The 19,775-nt window shown below is 36.4% G+C and overlaps 1 protein-coding gene across 1 annotated transcript in view; it reads right to left on the bottom strand.

The window, feature by feature from the left end:
• The window catches only part of espnla (espin like a), a 30,716-nt gene that overhangs the window by 4,753 nt on the left and 6,188 nt on the right, over positions 1–19,775 (bottom strand). The window contains exons 3-6 of the mRNA XM_051896816.1: positions 14,660–14,846; positions 14,369–14,551; positions 14,107–14,238; positions 485–625 (exon numbers count right to left, since the gene is read on the bottom strand). Of these exons, the coding sequence (XP_051752776.1) occupies positions 485–625; positions 14,107–14,238; positions 14,369–14,551; positions 14,660–14,846 (643 nt within the window). The remainder of the gene's footprint in view (positions 1–484; positions 626–14,106; positions 14,239–14,368; positions 14,552–14,659; positions 14,847–19,775) is intronic.

Below are 19,775 nucleotides of genomic sequence, written 5' to 3'. Positions count from 1 at the left end.
TCTGACGTAGAACCTGGAAGCACTGGACGTAAACAACGTATAAGAATGACACAGAAGATAAGATATTGTTGAATAAAGTCATTATTTTTGTTTTGTTTTTGCGCACAAAAAGTATTCTTGTCACTTCATAAAAATTAAGGTTGAACCATTGCAGACGTCGTCCTTAGTACCTTTCTGGACCTTAAAAGTGTTGGTTAAATTGCTGTCTATGGATGAGAATATATCTCTCGGATGTCATCAAAAATATCTTACTTTGTGTTCCGAAGATGAACGATGGTCTTACGGGTGTGGAACGACATGAGAGTGAGTAATTAATGACAGAATTTTCATTTTTGGGTGAACTAACCCTTTAAAACTCTGCCTTAGAGGGCAGCTGCCTATGTGGGAATTAAGCAGAGAATCAGCTCAATGAATTTTAGAACAGAACTAATGGCATGCTTTGTCATTCATATCATATTACTTTTCAAAACCTTACAAGACTCACCTTAAGACTGTCCATGTTTTTGTGTGTATTAGTGATCTGTCTGTAATAATCAGAGCTGGGTTGCCGGGACACAGCTGGTTTCTCTCTGAGCTCTTCCTCTATAGGACAGTTCTCTTCCAGAGGCTGAGCAGCTGGACAGAGCTGCAATACAATACAATACTTTTATTATCATATAATATTTACCGATTCAGGTAGCGTGCCATCAAAACAAATTATTTCACATAGACCTGTAAGGAAATGGAATAAAAGCCCAATTATTGCCATTTGATACACTGCACAGAAGAATATCCCAATCATACACATGAAAAACAGCTATTTGTGGTCTGTCTTTTGTGCAGTGTTGTGGTCCGCACAGCGATATGTGAGCATTACAGTAAGAGGGGCCCTAGCTGGGGGGCAAAATAGTTGTACCTGAGCCCAACATCTAGATCCCACTTTACCAGAGGGAAAATGCAGAGTATATGGAAACATTTAGATCACCGCTGATGAAACTGTAATATCCTAATGGACTCCATGCAGAATGCATATCAAATGTGGCTCTCAAAGGGCTCTGTGTAAAACACACACACGCACAGAGCATCAAAGGGAACACTGATATGCCGCAGCATGCTATTTTGCTTTGTCTCTGCAAGGTGGTCCTCCCAATTTCCTCTTGCACGGCACTTTGATGTCCAAACAGCACGAAATGTGCTGTGACACGGTTTGGGCAAAGGCAGGAATAAATTTCCCAGAAGTTGTGCAATTCATAAATAGATAAACTTTGGGAGGGGAATGTGGGTATATGGGGTAAAACTACATTAGCGAAGTGGAAACTCTTTACTTCGTGAACTTTGAGCAGCAGTTCAGTTCCTCACTCACGATCAGGATGCATCTGTCTCTGCGTGAAGGTTTAATCAAAGCCAGTGGACACCATGGCACATTTGGTTTCCATCAGCTATCCTCTTCTGTGGCTTAGGCAGTGGATGCTGGAGAAACACGGTCCTCCCATCCTCTCCTCTGCCTTATGAGCCACACAATGCTGATGAAGAGAGTGGGACTACAGCAAAAGCACCAAATCCATAAATCCTATATGATAGTAAGATGGTGGAAATCTGGTGTAAAGCAATTTAGAGTCTTTCTTTTTCACTGGTTGCTTTGGACAGTTAGTCAGGGGGTGGAGGGGGGATACTCAAAGATAAAAATCACTCAGATATGCAAGAGCTGAAACAAACAGAAACAGTGGAATATTTCTCAATGTTCTGTTCTAATACATGAAATTAAATTATTGGGGGAATGAGAGAAAAGAACCAGAAATGGTAGAAATATGTAGGCCTAAACAGTTTGTATAAGGCTAGGTAGGGTTAAACCCTCCACATATATCTCTGCATGCTAAAGGAATTCAAGACCACACACTTGTGTTGACACGCAAGCAATGCATTCTATGTTAAATCACATTTACACCTTCAGTTAAAACACCTGATGATCATGTTTGACAGTTCTTGAATTTAGAGGACTGAGTGAAAACCGTCCAAAGTGTCTAAAGCAGCAAATCCTCTGTGCTGTAAAGTTTATGTTAACATGGAGAAAGGATGATGAATGAGCTGAAGATGGCATTCTTTCTGTTACATAGAATTCTGTTACTTACTACGAATAGTGAGCAAGAAAGATCAGGTAAACTGTTAACTCATTAAGTTCTCATGCTTTGCGGTTTAAACAGATAAGAAGAAGAAAAGCTAACATAATGGTAACAGGCTAATATTAAAGAGGTATCATTATTATTATTTATTGGTATTGGTTCATTGGATTTTTAATTGTGCATGCACATTTCCCTTTTACATTTAGATTATCTTTGCTATCATTTAATGCTAACTTAAAGTTTATCTTTAAAAACATTAATAATTTAGATTATACTTTTAAATGCAATCGTTAGCAAATCTCAAAATGAATACACATTTTACATACTGTACATTAAATTGTTGTGATGCTTTAATTTTTAATTCATTTAGACAAAGAAGTGTAGTATATTTATTAGCCATGAAAATAAGTAGACTTATTGTATCAGACAGAATTTTAATATAGGTGTACCCCCTTAATAATTACCATGAGAACTAGTGAATAATAACCCTTTAACCAATAAGATACAAAAATAAATTCCAATTTTTCAGTGATAAGTTTAAAAGCCCTAAACTGTGAACTTACACAAGCACGATAAAGACAATACTATATATTAATATACATTAAAGACAGACTACAACATGTAAAAATCATCAATAATCATAAATCAGAATTAAGAGGATATTTAGATCATATTAAATGAAAACAATTAGAAGGAACTTATGTTTGTTTTGAAACAAAAATCAATTTCAGCATTACAAAGGTTTAGAGACAAACCAAGCACACAAAAACAGCCATTCATGCGATGATAAGTCTGGAATTAACAAATAATTACGCATTGTTCAAAAAAGCGATACCAACGTTGCATTAGCTCTATAAAAACAACATGTATGAAAAGCACAAGAGTTACTTACAAACGACCGTCCTCTTAATTGTGGTTGATATCGTAGCAGGCAGAGCCTGATCACTCTATGTCACTAGGCAGTGACACACTGTGTGAACACCAAACCCAGAGATGTCTTGACTCCATCCACACCATCCTAACAACTGGCCATGGCCCAACAGACAATAAACAATAAACTCTGAATGCACTTAATAATTTACACAGTGGATTGGGTAGCCGGCAATGTCACTAATGAACAAACCACTGGGCACATGCGAACAAACGAGTGGTGTGATAGAAAGCAGGAGACTGTCAAATCAGAAGAAGCGGACAGAGACACTGTATCTCTTTCATTCAGATGTTGTTGGTTTTTTTTTTTTGGTCTCTAACACAGCATAAACTGGGGACGTGACCTTACACACATCAACACTAATCAATGAAAAAGGCTTTGCATGAGGAGAACCTTTCCATTATTTGTTTAATAATGTATGCCCTGGAAAATTAGGTGACAATGCACTCAGGTCAGTTGACTCCAGCTTCATAAAAATCAGCATGCACACATACAGGTGTCCTACATATTATTGTATTCAAGAATAAAACAAAATTTCTAAATTTAAATTCATTATTATAGATTCAAGAGTATAAAGTAAAAAATGACAGGGTGATACAATGGCCCAGATTTCATAATGAAAAAAAAAAAAAAAAAAAGGTTTAATTTTAAATAATGCATTTCTTGAAAACCAAATCTTTAATAGCTTGGTATAATCTTTTGTTATCATTGCTTAGAATTTTTTTTTTTTAAATAAAATTAAACATTTTGACAAACCTGCTTCACTGTTTTTAATATCTAAAAAAAATTGTCCACCAAATAAAAGTCAAATGGTGCGACCAACAAGGTCATGTAGTCCAATCAACATGAGAAACATGCAGAAAAAAAAAAAAAAAAAAAAACAGGAAATGATATTATAAAAAAAGACCCCTGCAGACCCTAATGACTGTGTGTAATGACGGAGACAAATCAGACACAATTATTCATTAAATTTAACAAATAATCCTTGAAACTCATTCTGTGGTCTACGGAACCATCCTCCCCCAAAAGGCCAACTAGGGCAAGAAGGGCCTCAGTTACCATGGACACCATCTGATAAGACTGTTTTTACGACACAAAGGAATTTGAAGAGAGTGTTGACTCTCATTGAATTCTCTTGGAAACAGGCAATTAACACTTTCAATCCTATATATTATATACATAACCACTTGAGGAATGTATAAGCATGTATCCAATTTTTCCCATCTCATGATTTTTGTTGTATAGGGTTTGGCCTATGTATAAATTCAAACTCATTTGGACTAATGCTTCAGAACTGCATACTAGGGTTAACTAAGATCACATGGGTAGCATGTTTAGTATCTATGAACTATTTTTCTTTCCTTAGTAAATAATTTACATTATAATTTGGTAACTCTGTGACATATTAGTATTACAAGAAACTTTAATAGTTTCTTCATCTGTAACCAATCCAGTTACATATGCAAACGATCTGCTCAAGACAAAGGATCGTAAACTTTCCCTCCGAAAGCTTGAGTATGATTGGCCCACTGACCTCTAGGAGGAGAGGCCATCACCGGAGGTTAAGAGCCCCTGCACAGTTCTGCCCTCCCTCTCTCTTGCCTCCTCCGACCGACATTACGCATCTGCTGGGTGCTGCCCGACCATGCTGGCCAGGTCCGGCAGGCCTCAATCTGCACTCCAGTCAGGTGCTTCCCTCTCAACCAGAACAGAGTCCAACTAACCATCCAAGTTCATCAGATAGTATACTGAGTATACAGAGAATACTGAGTATTCATGATACAGTAGGTGAACAATAACCAGATGACCTACAGCATCTGCAATGTGGAACCAGTGGACAATTCGCCATCCCAGAATACAACAGGAGCTGAGAGGCCATTAAAATCCTGGCACCTCACTTGAATTGCTATAGGTACCAAGGAAGTTAGTATGTCATAGGTCAAGGAACACAGGTCAATGGTGGATGTAGTATGTCCAAGAATGTGTTCATACTGTACACATTCACTATTGGCCGAGAAGTACATTCTCCATTGAATTCAGAGCATATGAATATACAAAAATTCAGACGCAGCAATGCCCTTATCTGTGAAAACCATAAACAATTCATGTTCAAAAAGTCCATGCCAATATTAATATATTTCAGTGTTTGATTTTAAGGAGGATAAACATTTTTGGTACTGTATTGAGGGGCACTTGATGTACATCTGCAATGTACAAACTGGTTCCCAAAGCAAAACGAATTGAGAACAACTGCCTTTTAGGACAAAGACAGAAGGAAATGATGAAATGAAGATTTCTTATAGAAAACTCTGAATCTGCAGGTGCACAAAAAGCATTGTTGTGTGTGTATGTGTGTGTGTCATTGCACATTCTCAGTTAAATGGTAAACACTGTTCCATGTGTAGCGGACCACTAAAGGTCAAAGCAATCAGAGCATTCTTGAGATATGACTGAACGTTTGATGAGAAACACGTTGAAAGATTCTTCTCCTGGGGGTGAGCTCATAAAAAAATAGCTCCCTTACCACCCCCTAGTGGCCGTTTAGCAATGGCATTTCTATAAAGGCTTCCTGCTGGTTGAAACTCTTCAAGCATTTTTATAATGCTTGAAAGTACCTGCAATAAACAAACCACAGAGATGCACTGTACATCGCACTAAGAACATTTCCCAATCTAAAACAATTTTTGTTGTTGTACTGAAATAAACCAGAAGAGACACATTTAATACAGCTGGCCTCTTAATTCCCTGCCTGAATAGGATGGGAAGAAAGCATATATGCGTGTTGTAAAATAAACCCTTGATCTGTTTATTTGATTGCAGCTGTCTCAGGGAGAAGGCACTCACACTTTGAGCGGAGGGCCGTGCTCAGGGAGGGTGACCTCTTTGGGATGAAACCAAAACATGAGGAAATACCTAGCACGCAACTCTCTGGCCAGCAGCCCAAACAATCCATTACAGGCACTGTTAGGAAATGAGATGGCCTGTCCTGAGCACTCTGAGGTGGAATAAAATCTTGTGAAGTACACTACAACTTGCAAAACTGTAAGCGGACCAGGAGAAATAATGCTGATATGGACCATACAGAGTCATTTCCAGTGGGAGGCCTGGGAACCATTTTTGGGTCAATGAAACATTAGAGTGTGTCCAGTTTACATTTCCAAACATTCCTTTTGCCATTAGTTGTAATAATCCAGTGAGATTTTTGTATTCACAAGGAGTCTGACAACAGCCTGTATGCTCCACAGACATTTGATCTCAACATCATCGAGTCCATCTGAGATTACATGAAGAAACAGAAAAAAACTGAGACAGCATAAATACAGAATAAATGAACAATGTCTCCAAGATGTTTGAAGAAACCTACCTCCAAAGCTACAGTAAGTTTTAGGCACTTGTGTAAAAATTGTGTGAAGTGAGGATGCTTTCAAAAATAATGTCATAAATAGATTTTATTTATCAATTAACTTCTACTTCTATTATCAATTCCATTTGATACAACAGATCAGGACATCCTTCTAAAGACTTGATCAAGTAGCTGGGTTTTAGCGATCTGTTGCATCCCACCTTAAGGACAGATCTTTTTCCATGAATTTGGGGAACTGTGTCTCATCTCGGGCTCAAATCTCCTATGGTGTTCTGCAGGGCTCTATTCTAGGTCCTCTTCTTTTTTCCTTATACTTTATATGTTTGTACTCGATCATATTATTCAGAAACATAACTTATGTTATGACACTCAGCTTTATTTTCCTGTTAAAAACAACAACTGTTCTATGTCTAATCTGTTTGCATGTCTTCAGGACATTAAATGCTGGATGGACAGTTAAATAATGATAAAACTGAAATAATGTTTTTTGGTCCAACAGTTGCATCTTCTTGCATTGTCAAGCAGCTTGGTTCCATCTCATCTAATGTATGCGACTGTGTTAGAAACCTTGGTGTTGCTTTTGATCCCACATTGTCTTTTGATAAGCAGATCAGTGCTGTTGTGAAAAGCAGTTTCTTTCAATTAAGATTAATTGCTAGAATCAAGAAGATGCTTTCCATGAAGGACCTTCAAAGTATAATTCATGCTTTTGTAACTTCAAGATTGGATTACTGCAATTCACTCTATCTGGGTTTGCCTAAATCATCTCTGGAATAATTGCAATTGGTGCAAAATGCGGCAGCCAGATTATTAACACATTACCCCAGTACTCGCCTCTCTACACTGGCTACCGGTCAAGTTCCATGTTCCATGTTCCATTTTAAGATTCTGCTATTTGTTTTTAAAGCTTTACATGGTTGTGCTCCCCAGTAAATTTGCAATCTTCTCATCCCACATAATACATCTAGATCTCTTTGGTCATCTAGTCAATTTCTCCTCTCAGTCCCTCGTTCACAAAACTAAAGGTGACTGGGCTTTTGCTGTGGCAGCTCCTAGGCTCTGGAACAGCCTTCCCCTCTACATAAGATCTTCCCCTTCTATTTCTTTGTTTAAATCCTCTTTGAAGACCCATATTTTATTCTTTATGTTTAAATTCTGCTTGAGGGTGTACATTTTTTCATTTGTCCTTTTGGTTTTCTTGATTATGTATGTTTTAAGTTTGTTTTATATTTGTTGTACTGCATTTTGGTTTCAACACCTGTTGTTTTTAAATGTGCTTTATAAATAAATAAACTAAACTAAACTATTAAAGCTGCAGTCCGTAAGGTTTTTTGGTTAAAAATGATCCAAAAATCAATTTTTGAGCAAATGCACAACCAGCCAGTGTTCAAAACTATCTTCTTACCTTAGCCCGATTCACAACGGTAAGCTTGTAATAATGTTTTATAATTCGGGTGATACTGGTGGGTTGCCACGGGAAATTCCAGCATGCAGCTGTTCGTCTTTGCGTTGTGTCACATCTGTTTACATAAAGAACGAGTCCTAGCTAGTAGGCTATATCGCATGTGGAGGATGCTGCCGGTGGCGGATCATTTACCGCCTTTTCTCACAGCAACTACAACAATTAAACTTATCATTTTGATGGCATATTGTAATCCAGAAAGGTCCAAATGACAATCATCAGTGACAACTGGAGATTCACCTGTAGTCAAAAGCAAAAGACTTCGGACTGTGGAGTGGCTACAGAAATTGAAATCTACAGGTAACCAAATACACATAGTCACGCAATGCTGATGTGGTTAACATTAACAATTTGAGAACAAAGTATAACAATAATAATAATTTGCATGGTTTGACGTGATCCGAGCTAAGCGATCGTTGGATAATCACCATTGGCAGCGCGATTTATTGTAATGCTTTTTTTCCTCAGCTGGTAAGAACAAAAGTGGCAGATTTGTTACTTACTTGTTCAGAGGACATTTTCCAGTGAAAATTCTTATTTTGGTCGTACTTCCAAGACATAGAATCTGTGATTCCGAAGTACAGAATTCACAATGATGTGGTGACTTACAGCAAACATCAGATTTATCCGCGCTGAGAAGCCGTGCCGATGCACAACCCACGTAAAGATGATAATTCCGCAAATAACTGCAATTGCAGGTTTCAAACAGAGATGGCGACAAAGAGGCAAAACTTACAGACTGCAGCTTTAACTAAATCAAATCAATATTTTGTGTGACTACCCTTTGCATTTAAAACAGCTTTTGTCTTAGGTTCACTTGTGCATAGTTTTTCAGGTAGCTTTGCAGGGAGGTTTCTTCAAGCATCTTGGAGACGTTGCCACAGTTCTTCTGGATTTAGTCTGTCTCAGTTTTTTCTGTTTCTTATAATCACAGAGGGTTTGATGATGGTGAGATCAGATCTCAGTGTGGAGCACTGGCTGTTGTCAGACTCCTTTGTGCATACAAAAATCTCACTGGATTATTACAATTAATGGCATGTTTGGAAATGGAAAATGATATTTCCTACTGACACACTGCAGCAAAAGATGTAAATAACTGGCTTAAAACCATTTTTTTGGTGAAAATACTAATGTGCCTAAAACTTTTGCACAGTACTGTACATCTTGGATGGCCTGAGGGTGAGTAAATTAACAGCAAATTTTTGGGTGAACTATCCCTTTAAGAAACATTTCGGGAACATTTTACAATAAGGTCTCATTAGTTAACATTAGTTGACTAACATGAACTAACAATGAGCAATACATTTGTTACTGTATTTGTACATCTTTGTTAATGTTAGTTAATAAAATACAGTCATTCATTGTTTGTTCATGTTAGTTCACAGTGCATTACCTAATGTTATCAAATACAACTTTGTATTTGTAAAGTATTAGTAAATGTTGAAATTAACATGAACTAAAATTAATAAATGCTGCTGAAGTATTGTTCATTCTTAGTTCATGTTAACTAAAGAAGTTAACTAATGTTAACTGAAGTAGTTAACTAATGTTAACTAATGAAACCTTGTTGTAAATTCTTACCACCAATTCTTATTATTATCAACGTTGAAAATGGTTGTACTGCTTATTATATTTGTGGAAACCATGATACATTTTATTCAGTATTCTTTGGTGAATAGTTATATCTTTACTGTCACTTTTGATCAATTTAATATGTCCTTGCTGAATAAAAGTATTAATTCCATTTAAAAATCTTACTCTTAGCTTTTCAATGGTAGTATATATTAAATTATACTGTATATAAGTTTCATTTTTATTTTCCAAAAATTATGTCTTCTAAAATACTTTTTTTCCCAAGTCATTACTACTGAACAGATGTGTTACACTTGATTACAGTGGAAGTAGTGTTAAAGGAAAAAAGATAAACAATCAGAGACACATTTGAAGCCAACAAACATCCTGTTCTCTAACTGATTTGATAGATCAAGTATCTCTTTCCAAGCATTAGAATGGTAAAAACCCTGAAACCAAACCCCGTGGATCCCATAACCAGCTCAGCCCCCGGCCCTCTACCTGAGCTAGGCTGCTGGTGAGAAGGTAACTGATACACCCCCAGCACGTAGAGAGACTGATGCTTCAACAGCCTCCCTTCACTAATTAGATCTCTATTGTTGGGACAGGACGACTTAATTTTTGACGTCTAGTGGCGCCCCGAGCCTCACATCGATATAGGAGCAATGAATTGCTGATTTATTCATGTCCATGTTGACAGGAAGCTCATATTACTGCATTAGATCTATGGAAGAGTGTGAGCAAGGTGATTGGAGACCATGTCATTAATTCAGTGAAATCTCAGATATGGTGCCTCAAATTTAATGAAACTTAATTGAATTCTTAATTGGCGTTCATTGGTTTTAACCTGTTCACATTACATGGCTTCAAGCCCTAGATCTGGCTTTGTTTTTTTTGTTTTTTAAATACAATTCATATGAAACATTCACATTTATAATCAAGAACTTGCTTCATGGTTCCAGTCGAACTTGGAAAACTGGGGGGAAAAAATAGTTTTATTTGTAGGTTCAACTAGCAAATCCTCCATGGAAATCAGCTTGTATTGTCATAAATTTGTCAGTAATATTCTTACAATTCAACAGCTGAGTAACCAATATAATCCATAGAGGTTTGCATAACATAAATTTATGGCCGATACCCTATACAATTTTTACTTTACGAAAATTAATATTTAGCTCCTCTAAAATTTGTTCATATGGATTTTAGCTCAAACATTCAGTATTAGCTCGTTAAACGTGTTTTATCAGCTAAGCAAGGTATGTTGGAGGAAATCCAAGACAAAAACTTAAATGGGAACAGCAAAAACAGCTGCTATTTCTACCGCCCATTAACGCAGATGGACATCTTCAAACCAGAAAAGAAAGAATGCATAGTTGTGAGATACAGTACAGTAAATCACCAGAACAGCAGAATACCCCATAGACTGATCCATCAACGTTGTGCTCAAAATGTGGAATTAATTTCTTTCCCGATATGGTTCAGTCGTTGTGCCCGCCCCAACAGCACTACCATGTTCATCCTTGAAAAATTGATGACTTAAATTGAGCAGCATCTTATTTACCACGAGAAACAAGAAGGCTGAAAGGCCATTGAGGTAACACTGCACACAAAAGCCTCTTCTTAGAAAGTGGGCGCTATATGACACCTCAAAAGTTACTGGCCTGATTTTCACAGAAGCTCTTGATGTGAAAGGGCATGTCAGTCAAAACAAATCGATCATGAAATCTGGATGAAAAACAACAAACTGACCCTTCAAGGCAAGAAATTAATATCAGTGAATTATGCTTTTGCTTTCAGAGTTTGTCTATGTGACACTTCATGAAAGATCTTTAACCCTCTGATGCATGATATCCACAATCTCTACGTTTGTTCCAACAAATGAAGTCAGGTAAAAACTTTTCAGGAGAATAGGATCTAAGTTACATTTTCATTGTGCAATTATTAATGTATTTTTATATACATTTTTTATTGTATATAACTGAAAATGTATCCACTGTAATGTACACTATACAGGTGCTGGTCATATAATTAGAATATCATCAAAAAGTTCGTTTTTTTATTATAACTTATTTTTAAAAATGAAACTTTCATATGTTCTAGATTCCCTACATGTAAAGTAAAACATTTCAAAAGTTTTTTTTTTAATTTTGATGATTAGAGCGTACAGCTCATGAAAATCCAAAATCCAGTGTTTCAAAATATTAGAATATTTCCTAAGATCAATCAAAAAATGGATTTGCAAAACAGAAAAGTTCAAGTTCTTTAAAGTATGTTCTTTTGTGCACTCAATACTTGGTCGGCAGCACATATTACAGCAAATGACTTGCTCCTAGCACAAATTACTGCATCAGTGAAGTGTGGCATGGAAGTGATCAGCCTGTGGCACTGCTGAGGCACTATTGAGCCTTCAGATCATCTGTATATTGTTGGATCGACTGTTTCTCATCTTTCTCTTGAAAATATCCCATAGATTCAGGTCAGGCATATTGGCTGGCCAATAAAGCTCAGTAATATCATGGTCAGCAAACCAACTTGGAAGTGGTTTTTGCACTGTGGGCAGGTGCTAAAGTCCTGCTGGAAAAGGAAATCAGCATCTCCATAAAGCTTGTCAGCAGATGGAAGCATAAAGTGCTCCAAAATCTCCTGGAAGATGGCTGCATTGACTCTGCACTTGATAAAACACAATGGACCAACACCAGCAGACGTCACGGCCCCCCCAAATCATTATTGACTTCAGAAACTTCACACTAGACTTCAAGCAGCTTGGATTCTGTGCCTCTCCAGTCTTCCTTCAGACTCTGGGACCATGATTTCAACATGAAATGCAAAATTTACTTTTATCTGAAAAGAGGACTTTCGACCACTGTTCACTGTCCAGTTCTTTTTCTCCTTAGCCCAGGTAAGATGCTTCTGACGTTGTCTCTGGTTCAGAAGTGGCTTGGTAGTCCTTTTCCTGAAGATGTCTGAGTGTGGTGACTCTTGATGCGCTGACTCCGGCTTCATTCTACTCATTGTGAAGCTCTCCCAAGTGTTTGAATCGGCTTTACTTGACAGTATTCTCAAGCTTGCGGTCATCCCTGTTGCTTGTGCACCTTTGCCTACCCAATTTCTTCCTTCCAGTCAACTTTGCATTTAATATGCTTTGATACATCACTCTGTAAACAGCCACCCCATTCAGTAATGACCTTCTGTGACTTACTCTCTTTGTGGAGGGTGTCAATGATTGTCTCCTGGACCATTGCCAAGTCAGCAGTCTTCCCCATTAGTGTGGTTTCAAAGAACAAAAGATACCCGGAATTTATACTGTAGGGATGGTCATTTAATGAAACTCAAATGTAAATATTCTAATATTTTGAGATACTGGATTTTGGACTTTCATTAGCTGTACGCTCTAATCAACAAATTTAAAAAAAAAAAAACTTTTGAAATGTTTTACTTTACATGTAGGGAATCTAGAATATATGAAAGTTTCATTTTTTCAAATAATTTACAATAAAAAAATGAACTTTTTCACAATATTCTAATTATATGACCAGCACCTGTATACATTGAAAACTTCCTTTTCCATATTTAAAATAACAAGCTACATCATAGCTTAATGGTTTAAATTGTAATTTTTTTTATATTATCTACAGATTGCCATTGACTTACATTACACCTTGAATGCAAGGTGACAGATCTGTAACACTCAAAATATAATTTAAAAATAAGTAATTTCAATTAAATATCAAATAAATAAACACTGATAATTATTATATATTTTTTTTTTAAATAAAAAGATATTCAACAAATGTTTTTGTGTCATTTGATAATTAACTCTTTCCCCACCAAACACAGAATTTTCTGTTATTTATGAGAAAACACTTCCCTGCCAAACACAGAATATTCCGTTATACACTCAGGGGCGTGCCTAATATTACCGAGGGAAATGCTAATCCAGGAAGTGGTATAGGACTGTGAAGCTTTGATGGAAGCGAACTACTGCATCTGTGCTCTGATAATCATACTGAATATGATCCAGATGTAGTGTTTGAGCTTTTTTGCTCAAAATGTTGCTTTTTTTTATGAAACTTACCTACATTCAAGTGTTAATAAAATAAGAATGCTTGAATCTAGAATAAAACGTTTTTTTTTTTTTTTTTTGCTTTTTGTTCTTTATTTTTATGTAGTGCATGTTTAGATATTCATACAACAAAATATTCTCTGGCGGTGGATGGCAACTTTTTTCAAAAACACTGGCGGGGAAAGAGTTAATGCATCAGAGGGTTAACACTCTCCTGCATTTGACCTAGGTCAATTTTAATAGTTTAAGTAGAAATTATTCTGACTTTGACTTCAAAAAGCACTGACTAAAGGCATCTGCTGCTAACATTTTGGTGCCAGATACCACAGCACACCTTCAGGGGTCTAGCTGAGTCCATGCCTCGACGGGTCATTGCTGTTTTGGCAGCAAAAGAGGGACCAACACAATATTAGGAAGGTGGTCATAACATTATGCCTGATCGGTGTATGTTATATGTATAACTCATTTATGTCATACATCACTGATTTCAGTATTTCACAATCAAGACATGAGCTGCATGAAATTTCAAATAATGCCAGTGTCTCATGTGTGCATTATGCAGATTTAGAAAGACATTTGAAACAATGATTCACAGAAGTAAGAAATAACCCTTACATTTCTCTCCACAGAACGAAGGTATCTGGCACACTCAAAGTGGCCGTTGTATTCAGCCAGATCAGCAGCCGTGAATCCATCTATGTCTCTTTCCTTTGGACTGATCTGGTGACCCAGGAGGATTCGACAGCACTGGAAAAGTATTATAATTAATAATTTAACAATTAAAAATGATTAATACAGAGCAAAATTGTAATTATGACTTAAAATGTGTAATTAACATCAAACCACACAACAGACTCGCATCCTAATTTAAACCCACCTCTATCTCCCCATTCTCTGCTGCATCATGTAGAGGAGTGCCACCCCAGTAATCTCTCTTGACCTTTGATCCCATCTGTAACAACCTCTCCAAGATGCGATGATGCCCCCCACTGGCAGCAAAGTGTAAAACAGTCGCCCCTTCATTATCTTGACTAGACAGGCTGACGTCTGTGAAGGACGCCTGCAATAAACCAAACAAGTATTGTACACTTGTAAACCTGTAGTAGATCTCTACTACAACATGATACCAAATCATACAAGTACGTGTGTAGGTAAATTTATAACCCACCAGCCATACCACCAGTGCATGGTGGCCCATGTGAGCTGCAGCATGCAGAGGCGTCATGCCATCTTGGGCTCTTAGATGCACGTCAGCTCCACAGTCTCTCACCAGATACTCCACCACATGCAGATGCCCCTCCTGGCAGGCCAGGTACAGCGGCGTGGCACCCATATTAGTCTGTCGATTAACAGACCTGAAAAAAGGTCCATTTAAATGTTTATACAAAGCATCATTTGATATTTCATGTAGGTTTTTGAGGGCTGATATGAATCTCACACTAAAAGATATTTCTGAAATCCATCTCCACTACTGGTATCCCATGTCTTAATCTATGGATGATATGCATTGCTCCTTCAATCAACCTCTGCATCACTGGCATTCTCAACCCATGTGGCCAATGACATAAGATTCATAGGATTTAATCATAATTCAAACATGTGCTAAAGAAATCTCAATATATAAGGTCTGGTAAATCAACTATTTAAGCTAAGGGTAAATAGGGCAAAGAAAGACATTTTTCAGTCTACCATGTCTACCACTGTTAAACCAATTACAGTCTGGATATTAATCACTTTAACGTAAAGTTAATGCAAAGTTTAATAGAGCTGTTCAGTCATGACATCAATTTGTAGGCCAACTCAGAAGGCTAAATCACCATAGTTTCCCTCTTGAATTTACTGCTTTTTTGTTAGAATAGCGTGTTTTAGCGAATAGTGTTTTTGAAAGAAGTCTCTGTAATGCTTTACAATAAGGTTTAGTTAACATTAGTTACCTACATTAGTTAACATGAAATAATAATGAACTGCACTTATACAGCATTTATGGTGACACTTTATTTTAAAGGGTTAGTTCAGACAAAAATGAAATTTCTGTCATTAATTACTCACCCTCATGTCGTTCTACACCTGTAAGACCTTTATTCATCTTCGGAACACAAATTAAGATATTTTTGATAAAATCCAATGGCTCAGTAAGGCTTGCATCACCAGCTATAACACTCCCTTTTTAAATATAAAGCTACTAAAAACATATTTAAAACAGTTCATGTGACTACAGTGGTTCTACCTTAATATTATAAAGCGACGAGAATACTTTTTGTGCGCCAAAAATAACAAAATAGTGACTTTATCCATATTAATATATAGTGATGGGCGATTTTAAAACAATGCTTCATGAAGCTTCGAAGCTTTACGAATCATTTGTTTCGAATCAGTGGTTTAGAGCGCCAAAATCACATGATTTCAGTAAACGAGTGTTTTGAAACTTCAATAGTTAACGTGACTTTGGCAGTTTGATACGCGCTCTGAACCACTGAATCGAAACAAAAAAGTCACAAAGCTTCAAACTTCATGAAGCAGTGTTTTGAAATCGCCCATCACTAGATATTGTTGAATAAAGTCACTATTTTGTTATTTTTGGTGCACAAAAAGTATTCTCGTCGCTTTATAACATTGAGGTTGAACCACTGTAGTCACATGAACTGTTTTAAATATGTCTTTAGTAGCTTTCTGGGCATTTGAATGTTTTATCTTGCTGGCATTGGAGGCCTCACTGAGCCATCGGATTTTATGAAAAATATCTTAATTTGTGTTCCAAAGATGAACGAACGGGTGTGGAATGACATGAGGGTGAGTAATAAATTACATAATTTTCATTTTTGGGTGAACTAACCCTTTGATTTTAATATTTACTAATGCATTATTAAAATCAAGAGTTAACATTAGTTAATCCACTGTGAACACGAACAAACAATGAACTGCTGTATTTTTTATTAACTAACGTTAACAAAGATTAACAAATACAGTAACAAATGTTTTGCTCATGCCTCATGGTTAGTTCATATTAACTAATGTCATATTAACAAGTGTTAGCAGTCTCTTATACTCACCAAGGCTGCATTTATTTGATCAAAAATACAGTCACAACAGTAATATCATGACATATTATTACAATTTACAATAACCATTTTCTATTTTAATACATTTTAAAATTTAATTTATTCCTGTGATGGCAAAACTGAATTTTCACTCCGTTACTCCAGTCTTCATTCACATGATCTTTCAGAAATCATTCTAATATGCTGATTTGGTGCTTAAAGGGTTAGTTCACCCAAAAATGAAAATAATGTCATTTATTACTCACCCTCATGTCGTTCCACACCCGTAAGACCTTTGTTAATCTTCGGAACACAAATTAAGATATTTTTGTTGAATTCCGATGGCTCTGTGAGGCCTACATAGGGAGCAATGACATTTCCTCTCTCAAGATCCATTAATTTACTAAAAACATATTTAAATCAGTTCATGTGAGTACAGTGGTTCAATATTAATATTATAAAGCGACGAGAATATTTTTTGTGCACCAAAAAAAACAAAATAACGACTTATATAGTGATGGCCGATTTCAAAACACTGCTTCAGGAAGCTTCGGAGCGATATCAATCAGCATGTCGAATCAGCGGTTCGGAGCGCCAAAGTCACCTGAATTCAGCAGTTTGGCGGTTTGACACGCGATCCGAATCATGATTCGGATTCGATAATAAATGACATTATTTTCATTTTCATTTTCATTTACATCTATTTGGTAGTTGCATTGCTTATTATACAAACCTCATTTATTTTAATTATAATTCAGTAAAACTCTAACATTTTCACCCAGTGCCAATCTCTTAAGGTGTGAAGGGCTCAGGACTTTGTGTTCAGTAACAGTGAGAAGCAGCTCTGACAGTTCACATCCAGTATGTTGTGACACGTGACAGACAGGGTGCATCCATTATACACCAGCTCTCTGGCTCTCACATGGGATTTTCTAACCCCTGAGGCTAATATATGCATTCCCCTGGCTGTGTGTTAAGTTTTCTTTATCTTATACACAAACATGCTGGTCACTGGACCACTATAGCTCAATTTCTCTTCATCAATTTTCATTAAGCCCAAAAGCACAGTGGGCTAGCAATGAGCAAACAATGAGTTTGAATTTAAAAACCTAAATACCCATTTCTGTTCTTTGAGTAATTATTGCATTCAAAACCATATCTGGCTAAATGAGACTGAGGAAGCACATTCAATTTGCTTTGGTGTCAAGGGTGTATTATGTGTGTCCTCATTCTGGTGAATAGATCAGGACGTGCCATACTTTCATGTCACATGTTTTCTTCCCGTTACACCACCCAAGCAGAGCATGTGTTACAAGACACTCAGATTTCCAAACACATGGATGAATAACATGATAGGTTTCTTTACTGTTGTTGTTTTTAAATTGCCTGTGGTTACGTCAAAAGCTAGTTTGGATCAGGACCAGGGCCGGATTTACCTCATATTGGCAAAATATATTTTTGGGCCCCCCAATAGCACTCAGCTTTTTCTGTCATTTGGCCAAAATCTCATGTTATAAAAGATGAAGTGCTATGCACAATCTATTTAAGACAGAATTGGCTATGACTCGGCGACAAATTCCAGACTAAGACACTTCCCTGCTCCTCAAATACATAAAACATTAACCTTTATATTTATAGTGTTTCTTGATTAAAGAACGCTGTACTTATTCAAAGAACCAGATCTTTATTTACCTTTATATTGCAAACAAGTAGAGACTTCATTCAAGATAGAGGAGGGGTCAGTTATGAGGTTTGACTGACAGTTTGAGGATGGAGTTACGAGGTTTAGTCACAAGCTTGTTTTGATACGTTTCATAGGTTAAATATGAAGACAGACGTAAAGGGTAGCCAATAGTAATGATTTATGGAAAAACGAAAATATGACGAAATATGGAGATACGAGGTTTCTGCCCGATATTTTACATTTTGTTAATTTAGATTAGATAATTTAGTAATTGTCTTACAGTGTTTTACCATTAGAGTGAAGGACAAGATGGAATAACAAGAATTATAACTTTCACAAGAATTCATATGGATAATTTTGTCTCCACACTAAAAAAAAAAATGGTGTAAAAACAGATTTCACCCAGAAATCGCTAGTAAATTTTACAATTAATTACAAAGAAATAGCAAGTAACACACTGAATTTAATGTGAAATTTTAAAGTAGAAAAACTGAAATTGTATTTTCTTATAAAACATACTCCAATAATCTTTGTTTTATTTACAACTTAAAGGGTTAGTTCAGCCAAAAATGAAAATAATGTCATTTATTACTCACCCTCATGCCTTTCCACACCCGTAAGACCTTTGTTAATCTTTGGAACGCAAATTAAGATATTTTTGTTGAAATCCGATGGCTCAGTGAGGCCTGCATAGCCAGCAATGACATTTCCTCTCTCAAGATCCATTCATGTACTAAAAACATATTTAAATCAGTTCATGTGAGTACAGTGGTTCAATATTAATTTTATAAAGCGATGAGAATATTTTTGGTGCGCCAAAAAAAAACAAAATAACGACTTAAATAGTGATGGCCGATTTCAAAACAGTGCTTCATGAAGCTTCGGAGCGTTATGAATCAGCGTGTCGAATCAGCGGTTCGGAGCACCAAAGTCACGTGATTTCAGCAGTTTGGCGGTTTGACACGCGATCCGAATCATGAGTCGACACGCTGATTCATAATGCTCCAAAGCTTCATGAAGGAAATGTCATTGCTGGCTATGCAGGCCTCACTGAGCCATCGGATTTCAACAAAAAGATATTTTTGTTTTTTTGTGTTCCGAAGATGAACGAAGGTCTTACGGGTGTGGAACGGCATGAGGGTGAGTAATTAATGACATTATTTTCATTTTTGGGAGAACTAACCCTTTAAAAAAATGTTTATAGTGAAATTATTTATAAAATAAAAAACAAATATAATTATTTAATTATAAAAATAGCAATTAAAAATGTATAATTATATAAGATAAGTATAATAAATATAATCATATAAAGAAATTATAATAGATAGCTATTTTATATATTACTGCTTTTTTTTGGCACATGCTGTTGGCTGAGCTCTAATACTTGCAGATGGCTCAATGCAGTCAATATATGAACAGACATCAAATCACCATATTGTACCAACATGTCCATCTACTTATAGATAAATGTTAAGCTGTGCTTACAAAAAGTCATTGGATCTGTTAAGACACTCGGTGTACTCAAATAACTCAAGACATGTGACCCACAAGACTAGTGACCT

Source organism: Ctenopharyngodon idella, chromosome 6 (assembly GCF_019924925.1).
Source record: "Ctenopharyngodon idella isolate HZGC_01 chromosome 6, HZGC01, whole genome shotgun sequence".
Classification (NCBI taxonomy): domain Eukaryota; kingdom Metazoa; phylum Chordata; class Actinopteri; order Cypriniformes; family Xenocyprididae; genus Ctenopharyngodon; species Ctenopharyngodon idella.
Note: the sequence above shows the minus strand (reverse complement) of the source record. Positions and strands in the feature narration are given on the sequence as shown.